The 21,858-nt window shown below is 41.0% G+C and overlaps 1 protein-coding gene across 2 annotated transcripts in view; it reads left to right on the forward strand.

Moving 5' to 3' along the window:
* The first annotated feature begins 8,154 nt into the window (after positions 1-8,154).
* The window catches only part of MRPL1 (mitochondrial ribosomal protein L1), a 69,917-nt gene continuing 56,213 nt past the window's right edge, over positions 8,155-21,858 (forward strand). For both annotated transcript variants that reach the window (XM_068975526.1, XM_068975527.1), the window contains exons 1-2: positions 8,155-8,272; positions 16,333-16,444. In XM_068975526.1, coding sequence (XP_068831627.1) covers positions 8,242-8,272; positions 16,333-16,444 — 143 coding nt within the window. In that variant the 5' untranslated portion in view covers positions 8,155-8,241. The remainder of the gene's footprint in view (positions 8,273-16,332; positions 16,445-21,858) is intronic.

Genomic DNA, 21,858 nt, shown 5'->3' on the forward strand with positions numbered 1-21,858 from the left:
TTACAAATAGCTGTGAAAAGAAGAGAAGAGAAAAGCAAAGGAGAAAAGGAAAGATATAAGCATCTGAATGCAAAGTTCCAAAGTATAGCAAGAAGAGATAAGAAAGCCTTCTTCAGCCATCAAGGCAAAGAAATAGAGGAAAAGAACAAAATGGGAAAGACTAGAGATCTCTTCAAGAAAATTAGAGATACCAAGGGAACATTTCATACAAAGATGGGCTCAATAAAGGACAGAAATGGTATGGACCTAACAGAAGCAGAAGATATTAAGAAGAGGTGGCAAGAATACATGGAAGAACTGTACAAAAAAGATCTTCACGACCCGGATAATCACGATGGTGTAATCACTCACCTAGAGCCAGACATCCTGGAATGTGAAATCAAGTGGGCCTTAGAAAGCATCACTATGAACAAAGCTAGTGGAGGTCATGGAATTCCAGTGGAGCTGTTTCAAATTCTGAAAGATGATGCTGTGAAAATGCTGCACTCAATACGCCAACAAATTTGGAAAACTCAGCAGAGGCCACAGGACTGGAAAAGGTCCGTTTTCATTCCAATCCCAAAGAAAGGCAATGCCAAAGAATGCTCAAACTACTGCACAATTGCACTCATCTCACATGCTAGTAAAGTAATGCTCAAAATTCTCCAAGCCAGGCTTCAGCAATACGTGAACCGTGAACTCCCTGATGTTCAAGGTGGTTTTAGAAAAGGCAGAGGAACCAGAGATCAAATGGCCAACATCCGCTGGATCACCGAAAAAGCAAGAGAGTTCCAGAAAAACATCTATTTCTGCTTTATTGACTATGCCAAAGCCTTTGACTGTGTGGATCACAATCAATTGTGGAAAATTCTGAAAGAGATGGGAATATCAGACCACCTGACCTGCCTCTTGAGAAACCTGTATGCAGGTCAGGAAGCAACAGTTAGAACTGGACATGGAACAACAGACTGGTTCCAAATGGGAAAAGGAGTCCGTCAAGGCTGTATATTGTCACCCTGGTTATTTAACTTATATGCAGGGTACATCATGAGAAACGCTGGACTGAAAGAAGCACAAGCTGGAATCAAGATTGCCGGGAGAAATATCAATAACCTCAGATATGCAGATGACACCACCCTTATGGCAGAAAGTGAAGAGGAACTCAAAAGCCTCTTGATGAAAATGAAAGAGGAGAGTGAAAAAGTTGGCTTAAAGCTCAACATTCAGAAAACGAAGATCATGGCATCCGGTCCCATCACTTCATGGGAAATAGATGGGGAAACAGTGGAAACAGTGTCAGACTTTATTTTGGGGGGCTCCAAAATGACTGCAGATGGTGATTGCAGCCATGAAATTAAAAGACGCTTACTCCTTGGAAGGAAAGTTATGACCAACCTAGATAGTATATTCAAAAGCAGAGACGTTACTTTGCCGACTAAGGTCCGTCTAGTCAAGGCTATGGTTTTTCCAGTAGTCATGTATGGATGTGAGAGTTGGACTGTGAAGAAGGCTGAGCACCGAAGAATTGATGCTTTTGAACTGTGGTGTTGGAGAAGACTCTTGAGAGTCCCTTGGACTGCAAGGAGATCCAACCAGTCCATTCTGAAGGAGATCAACCCTGGGATTTCTTTGGAAAGACTGATGCTAAAGCTGAAACTCCAGTACTTTGACCATGGGAAGAGCTGACTCATTGGAAAAGACTCATGCTGGGAGGGATTGCGGGCAGGAGGAGAAGGGGACGACCGAGGATGAGATGGCTGGATGGCATCACTGACTCGATGGACGCGAGTCTGAGTGAACTCCGGGAGTTGGTGATGGACAGGGAGGCCTAGCGTGCTGCGATTCGTGGGGTTGCAGAGTTGGACACGACTGAGCAACTGAAATGAACTGAACTGAACTGAAGGAATTGATGCTTTTGAATTGTGGTGCTGGAGAAGATGCTTGAGAGTTCCTGGGACAGCAAGATCAAACCAGTCAATCCTAAAGGAAATCAACACTGAATATTCATTGGAAGGACTGATGCTGAAGCTGAAGCTCCAATACTTTGGTGACCTGTTGCAAATGAGCCCACTCATCGGAAAAGATCCTAATGCTGGGAAAGACTGAGGGCAGGAGAAGGAGGCAACAGAAGATGAGATGGCTGGATGGCAACACTGACTCAATGAACATGAGCTTGAGTGAACTCTAGGAGACAGTGAACGACAGGGAAGCTTGGTGTGTTGCAGTCCACAGGGGCTCAGAGAGTTTGACATGACTGAGTGACTGAACATCAACATGGAACAGCAGTCTCAATATCACTTAGGAGCCAATAGATTTCCAAGAAAAAGTCATAATCCTAGGCTCCACCTTGGGCTTACTAAATTAGAATATATATATTACGATTCCTGGATGATTTGTATTTATATTAAATTTTGAGAAATGTGGCTCTAGAATTGGTTTAGAATAGGCCTTCTAAAGTGGCTTCCCTGGTGGCTCAGTGGTAAAGAATCTGCCTGCCAAGGCAGAAGACTGGGGTTTGATCCCTGGGTCAGGAAGATCCCCTGGAGAAGGAAATGGTAACCCATTCCAGTAATCTTTCCTGGGAAATCCTATGGACAGAGAAGCCTGGTGGGCTACAGTCCATTGGGTCCCAAAAGAGTTGGGCATAGATTAGCGACTCAACAACAAAGGCCTTCTAAAAGTTAGCGAAGGTTTTTACAAAGAAACTCCCAGTGGTGCTCTAGCCATGTGAGAACCAGTGTTAAGTTGTCAGAATTTTGTAAGTTGCATGATTTTATGTTTGGTAGCTTGAAATTAGCTATTCTGGGAATGTTTATTCCATGGAAATTGGCAAATACTATAAATTTGTGTGTTTTGTACTGGAAAGCCTATTGTCAAACATTTACCAGCATTCCACTGGAAAGTTCTAAATCTAATTCAATCTGGAATTAGAACAGTCTCCTAGGGATTGTTGGACACAGAAGCTCCCATATATGGAAGGGACAAGACAATGAGTTCCAATTCCTCAGCAAACTTTCAACCTTGTATGACAATATTAGTCCAGATAGTTATTTCTTTATAAAAAACAATCTGAGGGACTTCCCCAGTGGTCAAGTGTCTAAGACTTCATGCTCCCAGTGCAGGGGCCCCAGATTTGATACCTGGTCAGGGAGCCAGATTCCACATGTTTTCAATCATTAGACTGAAGACTCCAAGTGCTATAACTAATACCTGGTGCAGCCACGGAAATAAATTAAAAAAAAAAAATCTGAGTATGAAGCACAAGGAGGGAGGGGAATGTAGGAGTTGGTAATACTCAAAATCTAGAAAGGCAGGTAGGCAGACACTGAAGATTCTCCCTGCTGACAGCTGGGCAGCTTTGGTGCTGAAACCCAGACATGGAATAGCAGTTTCCAAATTGAGAAGACAAGGGTGGGTAGATTCTGGTCCTGGAGACATATCACTTGGGGAAATTTATTACTTGTATTACACTGAATATAAAATTGTTAAACAGAATGACTCCTTTCCAAGTTAATGGTAGGTATGGATGTAAATGTTTCCTGATATAATATAGGGAGTGGATTTCAAAGTGTTATCTCTAGACTAGTGCATCAGCATCACCCAAGAACCTATTATAAATGCAAATTAATGAGCTTTGCCCTAGACCTACCAGATCAGAAACTCTGGGGAGTAGAGAACAGTGAGTTGAGTTTTAGCAAGCCTGCAGGTGATTCTTTTGCACACTCCTGAAGCAGGAAATGTAGAGTTCCTTTTTTTGTTCAATCAGAGGATCCATTTTTAACTTGAACCCCAAATGCAAAGTGACTCTTCTTGCAAAGGAGTTTCCGGCACAACTGGAAGATAGGTGAGGAAGGCAGAGAACACAGATTAAGAGAACTACATGGTTGGGCAAATATTAAGAAACTTTTCCCAGGGAAATTAGCCAGGGAGGCAAGCACCTGGCATGATGCCAAGACTCCTGGAGAGTAAAAACCTTCCTGGAAATCCACTGAGAAAAGTTGCTTCAAAGTGAACTTTGAGGAAGTGCATAAGTACTTGCAGTATTTCTGCAAATACTAATAAAAGTTCTCATTTAAAGAAGGTGACATCCTAGCACACATAGGAATAAGAACAACATGTATCAATTAAGAACTATGCAGATTTTGGAAGAAAGGGTACTAGAACAGCTTATTCAGTTTGCTTCTCTGTTTAAGAGCTGTCACTGGTTCCTTAATATAATGACAACATTTAAAGATAAGTACTTCAGCAAATATCTCATTATTAGCCCTGTATCACAGGTAAGGTAATTGAGCCCCAGAAAGGTATAGTAACTTGCCCCAAGTCACACAGCTAGAAAGTGATGATCAGTTCAGTTCAGTTCAGTTCAGTCGCTCAGTCATGTCCGACTCTTTGCTACCCCATGAATTGCAGCACGCTAGGCCTCCCTGTCCATCACCAACTCCCGGAGTTCACTCAGACTCACATCCATTGAGTCAGTGATGCCATCCAGCCATCTCATCCTCTGTACTGGGATTCAAATCTAAGAAGTTTTGTTCCAGAGCACCACTGCTTAAGCAAAAGTGCTCTATTGTTTCTCTTTAATGAGAACATCATTAAGTCTTACATATTCAAAGGCTTGGAGTTCCCATTTCAGAGGGTGCATTTCTGTGGTTTTTACAAGTCTCAAGCTAAATAACCTCTTTATATATTTTTGTATAGGGACTCTGGACCCTACCTGTCTGATGCTATCAAGTTCTGACTGACAATCAGGTAAGCTACACCTCTACAGGACATTGTTTCAATAAGGCTACCACTACTGTAAGCATATTACATGCTACTCTGAATCCACATATTGGATGTTTAAATTCTCTTGTTATAATATAAGACATAAAAGTCAAACACATGGGGGCCAACTGATTCCAACTATGAAAAGGAAGGGATGTTGAATCAAAGGACCAGCACCTCTAATTTGGATGTTTGCATTTTGTCTGAGATAAATTAGGTGAACTTGCTCTAAGTCTGGCATTTACCCTCAAATGAAATTCATTTTTAAGCATCATGAGAGCAATGGCTATTTTATTCACCCTATGTATGGAGAGTCAAAGGGCACTGCTTGTCACATGGTAGGCACTCAGGTATTTGTGAAAGAAAGGGAAGAAAGGTAAGGAGGGAGAGAGAAAAGGAAGTTATAAGGGTATATTAAATGTCTTTGAATCTTTTTGTATAACAGCCATAAATGTGTGTGTAACCTTTGAAGTAACTGTTTAAGTGTTGACAAGCCAGGCCAACAAAGTAGAAGAAAACATATTTCATGTAGAGGAGTACAATATACACATATGAAATAAACTGTTCATGAAATTTCTACTTTGATCCAGTCCTATGGGCAGCTTCATGGAAGCAAGTTTGCAAGTCAATAATTCATACATATGTATAATGACTTATTTAACAAATATTTATTGAGAGCCTCCTACCTGCCAGGCAGGTAGTATGTGCTGAGGTCACAAAAATAAGTAAGACACCATTTCTGGCCACAAGAACTCAGACAATTAGTGGGAAAAACAGATACATGGTGGTGATGGTCACACAACTCTAAATTAAAAACATTGAGTTACACAATTTAGATTGGTGAATTGTATGGTATGTGAATTACACTTCGATAAAACTGTTTAAACAGATAAAAACAGGTATAAGCCTTGTACAAAACCAGGAGTTCAGTCGCTCAGTCGTGTCCAACTCTTTGCGACCCCATGAATCGCAGCACTCCGGGCCTCCCTGTCCATCACCATCTCCCGGAGTTTACTCAGACTTGCGTCCATCGAGTCAGTGATGCCATCCAGCCATCTCATCCTCGGTCGTCCCCTTCTTCTCCTGCCCGCAATCCCTCCCAGCATGAGTCTTTTCCAATGAGTCAGCTCTTCCCATGGTCAAAGTACTGGAGTTTCAGCTTTAGCATCAGTCTTTCCAAAGAAATCCCAGGGTTGATCTCCTTCAGAATGGACTGGTTGGATCTCCTTGCAGTCCAAGGGACTCTCAAGAGTCTTCTTCAACACCACAGTTCAAAAGCATCAATTCTTCGGTGCTCAGCCTTCTCCACAGTCCAACTCTCACATCCATACATGACTACTGGAAAAACCATAGCCTTGACTAGACGGACCTTAGTCGGCAAAGTAACGTCTCTGCTTTTGAATATACTATCTAGGTTGGTCATAACTTTCCTTCCAAGGAGTAAGCGTCTTTTAATTTCATGGCTGCAATCACCATCTGCAGTCATTTTGGAGCCCCCAAAAATAAAGTCTGACACTGTTTCCACTGTTTCCCCATCTATTTCCCATGAAGTGATGGGACCAGATGCCATGATCTTTGTTTCCTGAATGCTGAGCTTTAAGCCAACTTTTTCACTCTCCTCTTTCACTTTCATCAAGAGGGTTTTAAATTCCTCTTTACTTTCTGCCATAAGGGTGGTGTCATATGCATATCTGAGGTTATTGATATTTCTCCCGGCAATCTTGATTCCAGCTTGCGCTTCTTTCAGTCCAGCGTTTCTCATGATGTACTCTGCATAGAAGTTAAATATACAGGGTGACAACATACAGCCTTGATGGACTCCTTTTCCCATTTGGAACCAGTCTGTTGTTCCATGTCCACTTCTAACTGTTGCTTCCTGGCCTGCATATACGTTTCTCAAGAGGCAGGTCAGGTGGTCTGATATTCCCATCTCTTTCAGAATTTTCCACAGCTGATTGTGATCCACACAGTCAAAGGCTTTGGCATAGTCAATAAAGCAGAAATAGATGTTTTTCTGGAACTCTCTTGCTTTTTCGGTGATCCAGCGGATGTTGGCCATTTGATCTCTGGTTCCTCTGCCTTTTCTAAAACCACCTTGAACATCAGGGAGTTCATGGTTCACGTATTGCTGAAGCCTGGCTTGGAGAATTTTGAGCATTACTTTACTAGCATGTGAGATGAGTGCAATTGTGCAGTCGTTTGAGCATTCTTTGGCATTGCCTTTCTTTGGGATTGGAATGAAAACAGACCTTTTCCAGTCCTGTGGCCACTGCTGAGTTTTCCAAATTTGTTGGCATATTGAGTGCAGCACTTTCACAGCATCATCTTTCAGGATTTGAAACAGCTCAACTGGAATTCCATCACCTCCACTAGCTTTATTCATAGTGATGCTTTCTAAGGCCCACTTGACAAAACCAGGAAGAGGTGGCCATAACTCAGCCTGGGAAGGGAAGAGGGAGCCTTCATCAATGAATAGAGCCTGAGCTGAAATCTTAATTAAAAAAAAAAAAAAAGTTACCTAGGTGATATGGTACAGGACGTTCCAGAGAGGACAGAATGAACAAAGGCATGGAAGTGAGAAACCGGGTTATGTGTACGCGGTTGCGGGTCGGAATTGGGGTAGGGGGCTGGGCTGTTGGCAGGGTTTTAAGGCCAGGGAGGTAGGCGGAGGCCAGAAGCGAGCTCGAGGTAGTCGCGAGAGGGTTTTATTTAAACTGTAAAGTGTTACAATTCGTGATCAGATTTGTTTTAGATAAGCCACACTGTCAGCTGTGACGTAATGGAAAGGATGCTGACTCCCCCCTCCCCCCGCCCCCCCGTCAGAATAACCTGTGCGTAGGGCTTGGGTCTGCCATTTTAAAGCTAGAAGTGTTAAATTTGTCGTCCTGGTAGTCGATTGAGCCTAAGGGCATGGTTTGTCAGCAGGGGGAACAGGGAGAGTTGCTTAATGTTCAGATTACCTTAAAACCACGCTGATCCTGCGATGAGTGAAAAAGAGTTTGTCAGTGAGTGGGACACAGCCTGGCTAATTTTTTAAAAGTCTTTACAAGGCTGGAAATGTGGTGGTGAGAGCTGGAGAGAGCAGATTTTCTGCTTTTCGTATTCTCCTGGGTACTCTCACAATTTATTAAAATGATCGTTCTAAGTACGCTTGCAGAATCAAATAAATAAAAAGGAATAAAATAGTTGGAGCATCGCCAACAGGACCGCATTTTCCAGGAAGGGCAGATTTTCCCTGAAGGAGGTTGAACTGTCGACCCGGAACCACGAAACACAGGCACGAAGGACTGACGGGAACACCGCCACGGGGCACCCTGCAGTCCGCCCTCCCCTGCCCCCCCTTCTTGCCGGCTCGAAAGTCTACTTTGGTTCCCGCCCCTTTCCTCTTGGGCTTTCGAATCCCGTCCCCCTCCGCCATTTCCGGATGGGAACCTTTGTAAATTTCTTTCACTTTGAAGCGTGGGACCGATTTCGTCAACACAATCCGGAGTGGTTAACATGGCGGCGGCCGTAAGATACTTCGGTAGAGGTAAAACAGAGTGTCAGCTGGGCTTGCGGGGAAAAATAGTTCTGGCGCGGGGTCTTCTGTGGCTGCGCAGTGCAAGCTGGGCACTCCTACATGCGGGTCTGCACTGGGGGCTTGATAAGCCTCTACTTTTTCTCGGCTCTGAGTTCTCCAAAGGGTCGTTGCTACTCAAAAGCGACCTCATAGAGGTTTTCACGCCTTTCTGTAGCTGTCCACCCTAGTACTGGAGTGGGAGGGGGATGTTCATGGACATCCTTCCAGCCGCCGTAGGGAAGGAGGCAGAGACATGGTTTTGTCTCCGATGCTGGAGATGTGGGCTGCGGGGATGGGGAGGAGAGGAGTTGGAATCAAAGGTTATCATTCTCTCCTTGCCACCTCTTCTTCTCAGTGCTCTCAGGATGCCTTACTCTCTTAATTTCCTTTTTATCTCACCTGTCGTTTGCAACATTACTTTGCTGGTTCGTCTTCCTATTTCCAATCTCATACCTTGGAATGCCTCAGGAGCCAGGATTCTCCATCCTTCATCCTCATGTCTTTGTATCTGAATTCACTCCTTTGGTGATCTCATCCAAGTTCTGTGGTTTGACTATTGTCTGTATCTTAATGGTTCTCAAAATTATCTACAATAAGGACTTGAACTGTAGATTCTTAAACTACTCTCTATTCTAGATCTCCAATTGTATATCTAATCAGCACTTAACTAGAATCAAACTCATTGTCATCACCTGGAGTCTTCCCCATCTCATTTGATGGTAACTTCATCCTTTCAGTTGCCCAGACACAAACCCTCAGAATATTCTTGACTCCTCCTCTTTTCCCTCACACTTCACATTAAGTAGTTGGCAGATCCTTTTGGTTTTACCCTCAAAATAAATCCAGAATCTGGCTGCTGCTTACTACACTGAAACGACCTTCCAGGCCATAATCACCCCTGACCTAGATTTATCTACAGTTTACCCTCAACAAGTAGTCAGATTGGTTCTTTAAGAACATAAGTCACATCACGTTGCTCCTATGCTCAGAATTCCTCAAAACCTCCTCATTTTTGTAAGTCTTAAGTCTTTAGAATAACCAATAGCTGTGCTGTCCTTTTTGTTATCAGTGATTGAGCACTTCAAATATGGCTAATCCGAATGAGTGTATTAAACATGTTAGATTTTGAGGACGTGGTACCAAAAGGTAAAATATCTCAATAATTTTTTTATATTAAAAACATGTTGAAATAATATTTTGGCTATCGGTTGTAATAAAATATGTTAATTTTTATTATTAATTAACTTCATTGGTTTCTTGTTTTTTACCCTTTTAAAAATTGTGGCTACTAGAAAATTATTCCTGTGGCTTACGTTATACCTCTGTTTGACAGCACCAACCTAGGGTCTTCCATGTCATTTGGTGCCTACCTTCTCCTCCCTCCACTCACCCACTTTACCACCCTGAGCTCTTTTTTCTCTTCTTTACTCATTGTACTCACAGCAGCTTTTTTGTTCCATAAACACACCAAAAACATTCCTTTGTTGGGAGGACTTTTTCTCTCAAGTGGAATGGGCCTGGAACAGTTTTTCTAGGTGTTTGCATTACTGACTTTTTCAATTGTTTCAAGCCTTTGCAAAAATGTCACCTTTTTAAAAGGGCCTACCTTAACCTTCTTATTTAACATTACAGCCAACTTTCCCCTTGATTCTCAATTCCTTTTACCCAGAGGGTTTCCCACTGAAGTGCAAAAGTGAAAAGACTTGCTCATTTGTGTCCACTGTTTGCAACCCCATGGACTGTAGCCCACCAGGCTCCTCTGTCCATGGGATTCTCCAGGCAAGAATATTACGGTGGGTAGTCATTCCCTTCTTCAGGGGATCTTCCTGACCCAGCGATTGAACTCAGGTCTCGTGTATTGCAGGCAGATTCTTTACTGTCTGAGCCACTAGGGAAGCCTCAGGGTTTCCCATTACCACTACCATATTATGTATATTAGTATTGCTTCTCCCTACTACAACGTAAGCTCCATGAGCAAAGGGATTTTGTTTGTTTTGTTTATGAAATACTTAAAGCAGTGCTAGCACATTGTTTCATTGGCATAATCATTGTCCAATAAATGATGAATGAATACATGGATCTTCAACAAAATGCCACTCCTCTTTCATACATTGTAAATTCAAGCTGGTTTTAGAAAAGGCAGAGGAACCAGAGATCAAATGGCCAACATCCTCTGGATCATCGAAAAAGCAAGAGAGTTCCAGAAAAACATCTATTTCTGCTCTATTGACTATGCCAAAGCCTTTGACTGTGGATCACAATAAACTGTGGAAAATTCTGAAAGAGATGGGAATACCAGACCACCTGACCTGCCTCTTGAGAAACCTGTATGCAGGTCAGGAAGCAACAGTTAGAACTGGACATGGAACTACAGACTGGTTCCAAATAGGAAAAGGAGTCCATCAAGGCTGTATATTGTCACCCTGCATATTTAACTTCTGTGCAGAGTACATCATGAGAAACGCTGGGCTGGAAGAAGCACAAGCTGGAATCAAGATTGCCAGGAGAAATATCAATCACCTCAGATATGCAGATGGCACCACCCTTATGGCAGAAAGTAAAGAAGAACTAAAGAGCCTCTTGATGAAAGTGAAAGAGGAGAGTGAAAAAGTTGGCTTAAAGCTCAACATTCAGAAAACAAAGATCATGGCATCTGGTCCCATTACTTCATGGGAAATAGATGGGGAAACAGTGTCAGACTTTATTTTGGGGGGCTCCAAAATCACTGCAGATGGTGACTGCAGCCATGAAATTAAAAGACGCTTACTCCTTGGAAGGAAAGTTATGACCAACTTAGATAGCATATTCAAAAGCAGAAACATTACTTTGTCAATAAAGGTCCGTCTATTCAAGGCTGTGGTTTTTCCAGTGGTCATGTATGGATGTGAGAGTTGGACTGTGAAGAAAGCTGAGCGCTGAAGAATTGATGCTTTTGAACTGTGGTGTTGGAGAAGACTCTTGAGAGTCCCTTGGACTGCAAGGAGATCCAACCAGTCCATTCTAAGGGAGATTGGTCCTGGGTGTTCTTTGGAAGGATTGATGTTGAAGCTGAAACTCCAATACTTTGGCCACCTGATGCGAAGAGCTGACTCATTTGAAAAGACCCTGATGTTGGGGAAGATTGAAGGCAGGAGGAGAAGGGAACGACAGAGGATGAGATGATTAGATGGCATCACCGACTCAATGGATGTGAGTTTGAATGAACTCTGGGAGTTGGTGATGGACAGGGAGGCCTGGCGTGCTGCAATTCATGGGGTCGCAAAGAGGCGGATATGACTGAGCGACTGAACTGAACTGAATGAATAATGCTTAAAGTAATTTGAATCCAGTTTTTGCTCTCATTAGTTCACATTTCCTTCTTTCGTTAAAGAGATATTTATTGTGTCTTCATTTGCAAAAACACTGGGTTATTTGTTAGGAACACAATAGTGAATAAGTTATATACATTATTTGGCCATGGTGCTTATCATCTATTGAGAAGCAGACATTAATTGGATTGTTCTTTCCATAATTACAGTTGTCCTAAGTGCTGTGAAGGAAAAGTACAAGTTGTAAGAGTGCATGTGAGAAACCTTAGTCAATTCTGAGCCTTTAGGGAAGACTTTTCTGAAGGAGTAGCTTAAATAGAGTCCCTGAAAGATCACTGGATAGTTATGAATTAGCTTTGGGAAGTGGGGAGTGCAAAGTAGTAATGAGAATGTCACAGAAGGAAGGAAGATTATGTTTGAAAGTCTGAAAGTTGCAGAAAACACCTTGTATTCAAGTAACTGAAAGGAGGCAGTGTATTTGAAGTGCAGAAAGCCTAATAGAGGGGTGTTAGGCGAAGCTCCCTAGATAGGTTAGAGGTAGCTCATGGGGGACCTTGTTAAGTATTTACCTTATTTAAAGAACCATCAAGTGTTGTAAGGGTATGTGATTTCATTTTTAAATCATCCCTCTTAGTAGGGGGAGGAAAAGAAATGAAGAGGGCCAAAGATGATAGAATAGTTTGAAGTCTGTTGCAGTGTTTCATGTAGTAGGTGATGGTGGGCTGGACTGGTCCTTATGGTGGGAAGGCAAGGACTAGATGAATGAGATCTCCTGGGGAAAATGAGGATTATAGAGTTAGGTTGAGAAGTCCTGGGGATCTCTAACCTTTCATTATCATGTGTAAGAGAATCAGCTAGCAAAGGTGATGGATTAATTTCCATCTTATTGTTGTGGGGTAGGGGTGGGGATGACTTCTGAGAATGAATGCAGATTCAGTTAGGTTCATAAGTAGTGGAGGAAATTCTGAGAGCTTCTGCTTTCTCTGAAGTAGCAAGTGAGGTTTTCTGTTCAGAGAGGAAAAGAAATATATTAAAGGAATATAATAAAACGCTACAGATAGATAAACTGGTTACAGAGGAATTGAAAATACAGATATGTTCTAACAGTGCTATTTCTCTGTTGTTCGGTCACTAAGTCGTGTCCAGCTCTTTTACAACCCCATGTACTGTGGCCTGCCAGGCCCCTCTGTCTATGGGATTTCCCAGGCAAGAATACTAGAGTGGATTGCCATTTCCTTCTCCAGGGGAATCTTCCTGACCCAGGGATCGAACCTGTGTCTCCTGCATTGGCAGGAGAGCCACCGGGGAAATCAACAGTGCTATTTAAGTGGTGGTGTTTTTGTAGTTTGGTTTTTTCCTTAGGCTGTAGCAGTTTGATACCTGTTGAAAATTTTAATTTCTGGTTGTCATGACTAGGGATTCTTGAAAGTAGTGGTAGATTATTTTATAGCAGGTTGCAATTGATGCAAGAGAATTATTATTTTGAGGATCCTGCCAAGGTTGTTGGGTTTTTGTTTAATACAGTTAGAATTATTTTTTTGAAGTGTTTGCCAAATCGTGAGTGGATAATTGCTCTTCCTTCACTTACCATATGTGATTTTTCAAGATAGCTGGCTTTAAAAATGTGGGGGATCTCCTCCTAGACAGTTGCATACCAGCATAGCCCACTCAATTTGAGATTCTGGAGGATAGGACCTGGATCTCATTAGTCTATTTCTCTTTTTTCCCCTAGCCATTAAAGCCCTTTGTGCCACAAAGAATTCCCAGTAATGAGCAGGTCTCCTAGACTGTCTCAGATGTCATTTCCATACACTCATAGAATTCACAGTTTAGGTGGTTTCCCTGTACTTGTTGCTTTGTTGTGGGATATTAGAGATGAAATTGAGTTGTTAGGCATGTGATGCCATTTGAGCTAATAATGAGGGGAAGGCCAGGGCAAGGTCTGGAGCTGGTGCATCCCAGTCAGATGTCACATTAAATGTAAAGACCCTAAGGCAGGAGTTAACCTGAGGGGCTGGGGGGATTCAGGGGTCTGAAAGAAGGATCAGAGTGAGGAGGTTAGAGAGGGGTTTAGAGTGATAGGCAGGGACAAGCTCACATAGGGGCTGGTAGACCGTAGCGAGGACGTGGGCGCTCCCCTGCACGCACAGTGCTCTGCACTTGGAGGCGTAACTCACGAAATGAATTCATTTGATGTGTAGACAGGTCTTACAGTTTACATGCTCTCAGTTTATCTCTCGAATGGATTTTAAGATTCTGGATTTTAACAGTCATTTTACATGAAAACTTAGTTGTGGAGTGCCAATTTAAAAAATGGAGTTTAAGCGAATTCAGCAGAAGATACAGATGATCAAACATGAAAACATACTCAGCCTAACTCTTAAGGAAATGCAAATTAATACAATTCCTTATACCATCTCTCTTCTACTAGACTGACAAAAGACCAAAACATTTGGTAACAGACTATGTTGACATGAATGTATGGAAATAGGCAACCTTTTCATTGTTGGTGACTGTGTGCATGGCACTGTTATTTCAGAGAGCAGTATTTATCAGAATTACAAATGCTCATGTCCTTCGACCCAGCACATTCCCATCTTGAAATTTATCCTGTGAAATACTTATTTGTGTGCAAAATGGTGTTTGTACAAGGTCATTCACTGCAGGATTATTTATAATAGCAAAATATTATAAATGACCTAATGGCTGGTCACTGATTAAGTCATGATACAGCCCCACAGTGTAGTACTTTGCAGCTCTAAAAACACAGTCTTTATGAAGTGATGTGAAATTACTGCTGTAATATTTACATACGAATGTACTGTTACGAAAGATATACATGAGATTATATATATGTGTATAGATATATATACATCTCTTATAAATAGGTGTATATATCTATATCTGCATGTGAAAATGGCCTCTAATACCTTTACATGAAAAAGCAAGGTGTAGAACAGTGAGTGGGCTTCCCAGGTGACTCAGTGGTAAAAAATCTACTTGCCAGTGTAGGAGATGCAGGAGACATGTGTTTGATCCCTGGGTCTAGAAGATCCCCTGGAGGGAAGAAATGGCAACCCACTCCAGTATTCTTGCCTGGAGAATCCCATGGATGGAGGAGACTGGGGAGCTATAGTCCATGGGGCTGCAAAGAGTTGGACATGACTGAGCATGCGCACACACATGCATGCACACAGACCTGTGACAGGCCATCTGACTCCTCCTTAAGTAGCACTGTAAAATGATATCTTATTGTGGTTGAAATTAGTATTTACCTGCTTGCTAATGAGACTGTACATTTTTCCATATAATAATTCATCGTTTGTATTTCCTTTTCAGTTAGAAATCGATTCATCTCTTTTGTTTATTTTTCAGTTGGGTTGATCTTGCATATTCTGGGTGTTAATTCTTAGGCCAGTGTGTGTGTGTTACTCTTCTCCCAGTTTTTGGCTTGTCTTTTCATTTTCAAGTATCTTTTGATAAACAAATGTTCTTTGTTTTTTAATTTATTTATTTTAATTGAAGGCTAATTACTTTACAGTATTGTGGTGGTTTTTGCCATACATTGACATGAATCAGCCTTGGGTATACATGTCTTCCGCATCCTGAATCCCCCTCCCACCTCCCTCCCCATCCCATCCCTCAGGGTCATCCCAGTGCACCAGCCCTGAGCACCCTGTCTCATGCATCAAACCTGGACTGGCGATCTATTTCACATATGGTAATATACATGTTTCAATGCTATCCTCTGAAATCATCCCACCCTCGCCTTCTCACACAGAGCCCAAATGCTGTTCTTTACATCTGTGTCTCTTTTGCTGTCTCCCATACAGGATCATTGTTACCATCTTTCTAAATTCCATGTATATGCATTAGTATACTGTATTGGAGTTTTTCTTTCTGACTTACTTCACTCTGTATAATAGGCTCCAGATAAACAAGTGTCGTTAACACTAACAGAGTCACTTTTTAGTGCTTTTGGGTTTTGTTTGTGAAATTGTTCCTTCCTCAAAGGTTGTAAAGATTATTTACCTATATTCTGAAAGTCTTTTAAATTTTGCCACTCACATATAAGTCCTTAGTCCGTCTAGATTTGATTGTGTGTGTATGGTGTGAGATAGGGATCTAAATATACTCTTTTCCCTATTGATAATCACTTGTCTTAGCGCCACTTATTGCATTCTTTGCCCAGTGATTTGCGATAACATCTCTATTATATTTCCATATCCGTATGTGCGTAGGTCTGTTGCTGGGCTGTTTATTGTTTTATTAGTCTGTTTTCCTATACTTGTACCGATACCAAAGTGCCCTAATTACCATAGCTTCATAACAAGTCTTAACTTCTGGTAAGGCAGTTCCTTTCACTTTGTTCTTATCCTTCAGAAGTAATTGGGCAACTTGAATGCATTATCTGTGCAAAATTAAATAAATAAAATTTAAGAAAAGTTCAGGGTACATATACATAATCCATAAAGATAGAGCTAACATATTCTGTTGAGTCCAAACTAGATTCAGTTAAAAATAAATGAAGACACAGTTCTTCAATTAGATTTGTTTACTTGGCTTTCATTTCAAGAAGTGCAGTTTCCATTTTTACGCTTTTTAAAGATTGTGGTTAACAGTTACAAAATCTGGAATATTTTTGTTTTGGAAAACATGGAGAGTATAAAAACTATGAATGTAATAATGAATATTAATATTTTATATGTTTTTTCTTTTAAGTCTTGATACATCATCAAAGGCATGGTCTTTCCAAGGTGACTTCTCAGACGTCTCTTTATCCTTGTTCCATATACATTCCAGTGCCTAAGAGATATTTTGCAGCCGCTGCAAAGTAAGTATTTTATATTTTGGTTATTTCGTCTGCTACCATTTCAGTCTTTGATTAGAAAACATTATGCTTGGTTCCTTACAAGGACATACAGTTGTAAAAGTTTAGCATCTCTGCTTTTTTGATAGTTCTGAAGGAGAGATACGACTAATTATAATAATACTTCATATGTATTGAACACTGACATTCAATAACTAACTTAATCTCGACAGCAACTTTTTGTGGAAACCATTGTTATTATGCTGTTTTTTAGAGGTGGAGAGCAAGGCACCAGTAGATTATTGTAACTTGCCCAGGGTCACAGAGCTAGTAAGTGTCAGAGCTAGGATTTTGTGACATAAGTATTTAAATTGGTCTCTGCCACCAATTCCTGTCTCACAGGTCCTAAAATCCTTGTGATCTCCTCAGTCATAGGGGTGCTAGGAGAGCAGTTTTCAAAAATACCTGGCCTTTGGCCCAGTTCCTGATACAGAGCTCCTAAAACCCTTAATATTTCCTGGGTCATAGGCATGTCTCTGTCTAACGAGGCATCTCTTGGTGGCCCCCTGAAAGGGGACTGGTCACTATAAAGACCAAGCTAAGATTAGAAGCTTGGAACTTCTAGCCCTGCCTTCCATCCTCCAGGAAGAAGAGAAGGGCTAGAGATTGAATTCATAATTGCTCATGCCTCCGTGAGGAAGCCTCCATAAAAATCCCTGAACTGTGGGGTTTGGAGAGCTTCTGGGCTGAACTCATCCAGCTTAGTGCATCTGGTGCTTCATCCAGATAGATAGTGTCAGAACCACGTTGAATTGCCGACTGTCCTGCTCGTATTGGGTAAGTGGAGGTTGCGAGGGACGTATCCATACATTTAGTGTCAGAATTGTTGTGAGTAGAGGAAAGCAGTTTCCTATCTAACTCTACTCCCTGTGTGCATCTTACTTCCTTGTTTCTAACTTAACAGTGTATCTTGGAGATTGTTTCAGATGGAGCTTTTAGTCATTTTTTTAAAAACTTGAGATAAAATCAACATATAACATTATGTTAGTTTCAGGTAGGTGACATAATGATTTTCTTTTATTTTTTTATTGAAGGATAATTGCTTTACAGAATTTCGTTGTTTTCTGTAAAACCTCAACATGAATCAGCCATTGGTAAACATAAATCTCCTCCCTTTTGAACCTCCCTCCCATTTCCTGCCCCAGCTCACCCCTCTAGGTTGATACAGAGCCCTGTTTGAGTTTTCTGAGCCATACGGCAAATTCCTGTTGGCTATCTATTTTAAATGTGGTAATGTAAGTTTCCATGTTACTCTTTCCATACATCTCACCCTCTCCTCCCCTCTCCCCATGTCAATAAGTCTGTTCTCTGTGTTTATCCACTGCAGGTCTGTAAATAAATTATTCAGTACCATTTTTCTAGATTCTGTATATATGTATTAGAATACAATATTATCTTTCTCTTTCTGACTCACTTCACTCTGTATAATAAGTTCTAGGTTCATCCACCTCATCAAAACTGACTCAAATGCGTTCCTTTGCGACATAATGATTTAATGTTTGTTTATATTGGGAAATACCACAAGAAGTCTAGTTAACATCCATCACCATATGGAGTTACAGATTTTTTTCCCTTGTGATGAGAACTTTAGAGATTTACTCTCAGCGACTTTCAAATATACATTATAGTATTATTACATTGTAGCCCATTATTATATTATATAATTTTTACATTGTAGTAGTATTAATTATAGTCACCATATTGTACATTACATCCCCATGACTTATTTTATAATTGAACGTTTGTACCTTTTGACAACTTTATCTATTTCACCTATACCCCACTCCCTGCCCTGCCTCTGGCAGCCGAAATCTGTTTTCTGCATCTGTAAGTTCGTTTTTTTTTTTCTTTTAAGGTTATACATACATGTGAAATCACATGGTATTTGTTTTTCTGTCTGACTTAGTTCACTTAACATAAAAGAAAGGTCCTTCTGTGTTGTTGCAAATGGCTAGATTTCATTCTCATAATGGCTGAATAATATTCCTCTGTGTGTGTGTGGATGACATTTTCTTTATGTATCCTTCCATTAGTGGACTCTTAGATTGCTTCCATGTCTTGATTATTGTAAATATGGCTACAGTGAACATGGGTATAATATTTCATTGGGTCTGTGTACCATAATTTTGCTTAGTCATTCCCCTATTGATACACATTTATCTTTCCAAAAGACATGTGTTTTGCTATTATAAATGATCCTGCACTGAAGGATCATGTACATAGATCTCGTCAAGTGTTATGAATATTTGTAGTATGAACTCAGAATTGAATCAAAAGTTGTGTGCATTTATAATTTTCATAGGTAACACCAAATTGCCTTCATAGAGATCCTGCATACAGTGTAATCAAAATTTTTAAACTTTGCCAATTTGATAGGTAATAAATAGTAACATCAGGGCTTTAATTTTTATTTTATTATTATTATTGAGGTTGTCTGTCTTTTTTATCTGTTTAAGAACCATTTATGCTTTCTTTACTGTGAGTTTTTTCTTTATATCCTATTCCCATTTTTTTTGCTGGTGATTAGTAGGAGGTCTTTATAAATTAGCACATATCTGCACTATAACTTTCATATGTTTTAACTGTTATAGTGGAGGAATGGACCAGGTGCTATGTGCTCACCGATGAAAGGTCATTTAATTCTTCCTGGAGGAGAATACGGCAGGAAGTATTTGAGCTGAGTCTTGAAAGATAGATAGGATTTTGCAGGGAAATTGTGAGAAAGGTGTTTCAGTGTGGCAGAGGCATGAAAGTAAATGACATGAATACAGGATGAAGAAAGGAGGCAGAAATGTTACTAGAAAGGAGACTTCCTTTGAGTCTGAATAGTATGTGGGTTCTTTTTGGTTGAGAATTTGAAAGAGTATTGGTTATACCAATTTACATCCCTACCTAGTAGTGAGTGAAAGTGTCCTAATTTTTAACAACTTTGGAGATCGTCAGTCTTTATTTGTGTTTCTTCATTGTGTATCTGATTTGTACATTTTGCCCATTTTTCTTTTGAGCTGTTTGTCTTTTTCCTTTCTGTTTTGTGGAAGTATTTGTTTGTTAGGAACATAGATTATTTTGAGAATATTCTTTCTTTAAATGTTATTTTCTTTTATCTTATAGAAATTTTTCATTTTATGTCTTCCCCATATTCTGTTTCAGTACAACTCTAAAAGAGTTTTCCCTCACCTAAAAACTGTAGCATATGAAATATGCATGTTAAAAAAATGTTAAAATGTTAAGTGTTAAAAAAAATTTTTTTTTTCACTGTTAATTTGAAAAACAAAAACTATGAACAGTTACTGCTGCGAGCGGAGAGCACTCCCCCTTATGTTGTGTGGGCTTCTCTCGTGGAGCACAGGCCCTAGGTGTGCAGGCTTCAGCAGCTGCAGCATGTGCGCTCAGCAGCTGTGGTGCACAGGCTTTATTCCTCCATGGCATGTGCATTTTTTCAGACCAAGGAGTGAAATCATGTTTCCTGCATTGGCAGGCAAGAATTCTTGTCCACTGAGCCACCAGGAAAGTCCTAGCTGTGGTTTTAGTTTATAATTTATTGGCTTTATTATATACTAAAAAATAGTTTTTTCCTGGCTAATTTTTTATCATGAATCTGAGACAGGGTAGAGGGGCTTGAACTTGCTTCTCTCTTCTGTCTTGTCACTCTGAATCTCCTCTCTTCTCCATGGTTTGCCAGTGATGTCTCTGACTCTGGTTCTGCTTCTCTCTTGACAATAGATTCTTTTTCTTGCTTCTTGGGTTGCATCTCAGAATTTTTTATTGACCGCTAGATACAGTTGAGGCTAAAATACACAGTATTTGTGCCTGGAAAGGGAAATGTTCTGGCAAATGTTGTTGAGCTGGGGTTTGGTTTTGTTATTGCTGTGGTTACCACCAGCAGCATCAAATTTCTGGACTGTTACCTTGTGCTTCGGGTGAAGGCTGGGTTGCTGGAAGGTTTTTCCCCTCAGTGTTCCTGTTGCATGCTCAGTGTTGACCCTTGGCTGTGCAGCTACGCCTCAGAAGGGGGTTGCTCTCTGTATTCTGGCTCCTCTCCTAGTAGAAGACTGCTGTTGCTTACTGCTCAGTGCTTGTTAGGCTGGTGATGGGTGTGGAAGGGATTCTGTTTCCAAAGCCAGCCTTTGTCTTAAGCAGGCCCAGTGTTGCTGGTCCTTGGGGATGGTTTTCTCCATATGTCTCTCCTCTCCCGCCATGGTCTACATCTATCGAAAGTGTTTTGCCACAGTGTCTGGGCCCTTCTGGAGCTTTATCGGTAGATGATATCACCATCAGGACTGTGTGCTACCCTCCCTCAAGGATAGAAGTTTTAGTATTTTTTCTTCTTTCTAGTGTTTTCTTCTTCTTCTTTCATTTCGCTACACATTTCCTTTCTTTCATTTACCTGTGCCCTAGAGCGGCGGTCCCCCACCTTTTCGGATCAGGGACTGGTTTCATGGAAGACAGTTTTTCCATTGACCAACCGTTTGGGGTGCGGATGTTGGTTTCAGGATGATTCAAGTGCATTACGTTTATTGTGCACTTTATTTCTGCTATTACGTCAGCTCCACCTCAGATCATCAGGCTGTACATCCCAGAAAGTTGGGGACCCCTGCCCTAGAGGGCTTCAGGGTTACTTATCTTTCTGGCAGCAGTGGCTGCTCTTCTCTGTGCTGCACCTTCGAAGGAGGCTCTCTGTCTCCTGGCCTATTCCGTTCTTTCTTAGAAGAACCTGGTGGAGGTCTGAGGACGGTTGAGCGTGAACTTCTCTTGTGTCTAGATCTCTCGGGTTTAAACTGTCACACTAGCACTAAAAGTTCAGCTGAGTTTTTTTTTTTTCTTCTTCTTCTTACCTGCCTGCCTTCCTCTCATTCTTTGCTCTAGGCAAGATCTTCCTGGCTGTACACATATGGAGTGGAGGGTGTGGGAAGATTTCAGACCTACTTGGTTGCCCTGCCATCATCAGCTCCGTGATGGGTTCAAGAAAAGTTGTGATTCTGTCTGCCTGTCATTGTTAATGCTCTTTCCAGCTTTTATTTCTATTGACTAGGTTTTATTCTGTCAGTTTTTACACTGTAAGTTTAAGCAGTACTTATGCATTTCGTTTAATGAATAAACCAGCATCAGAGATGTTAGTGAATTTACTTATGTGATTACACTGAGAAATAAGAATTCCAGACATTTGCATTCCATTATTAGTTACATGCCTTAGGCATTTTCTCTTTAGTTCTGTTTAGTTCAGTTTAGTGTGATTGAGGTTGTGTGTCCCCTACTCTGACCCTGATTCCTCAAATTAAAGACTTATTCAGCCTTAAAAAGACTTGATCTCTAGGGTCACAGATCTTCAAGGCTCTTGAAATGAACTTTATTATCGTACTGATTCTTTTTGGTCTTGT

Source organism: Capricornis sumatraensis, chromosome 7 (genome assembly GCF_032405125.1).
Source record: "Capricornis sumatraensis isolate serow.1 chromosome 7, serow.2, whole genome shotgun sequence".
In the NCBI taxonomy this organism is placed as follows: Eukaryota; Metazoa; Chordata; class Mammalia; order Artiodactyla; family Bovidae; genus Capricornis; species Capricornis sumatraensis.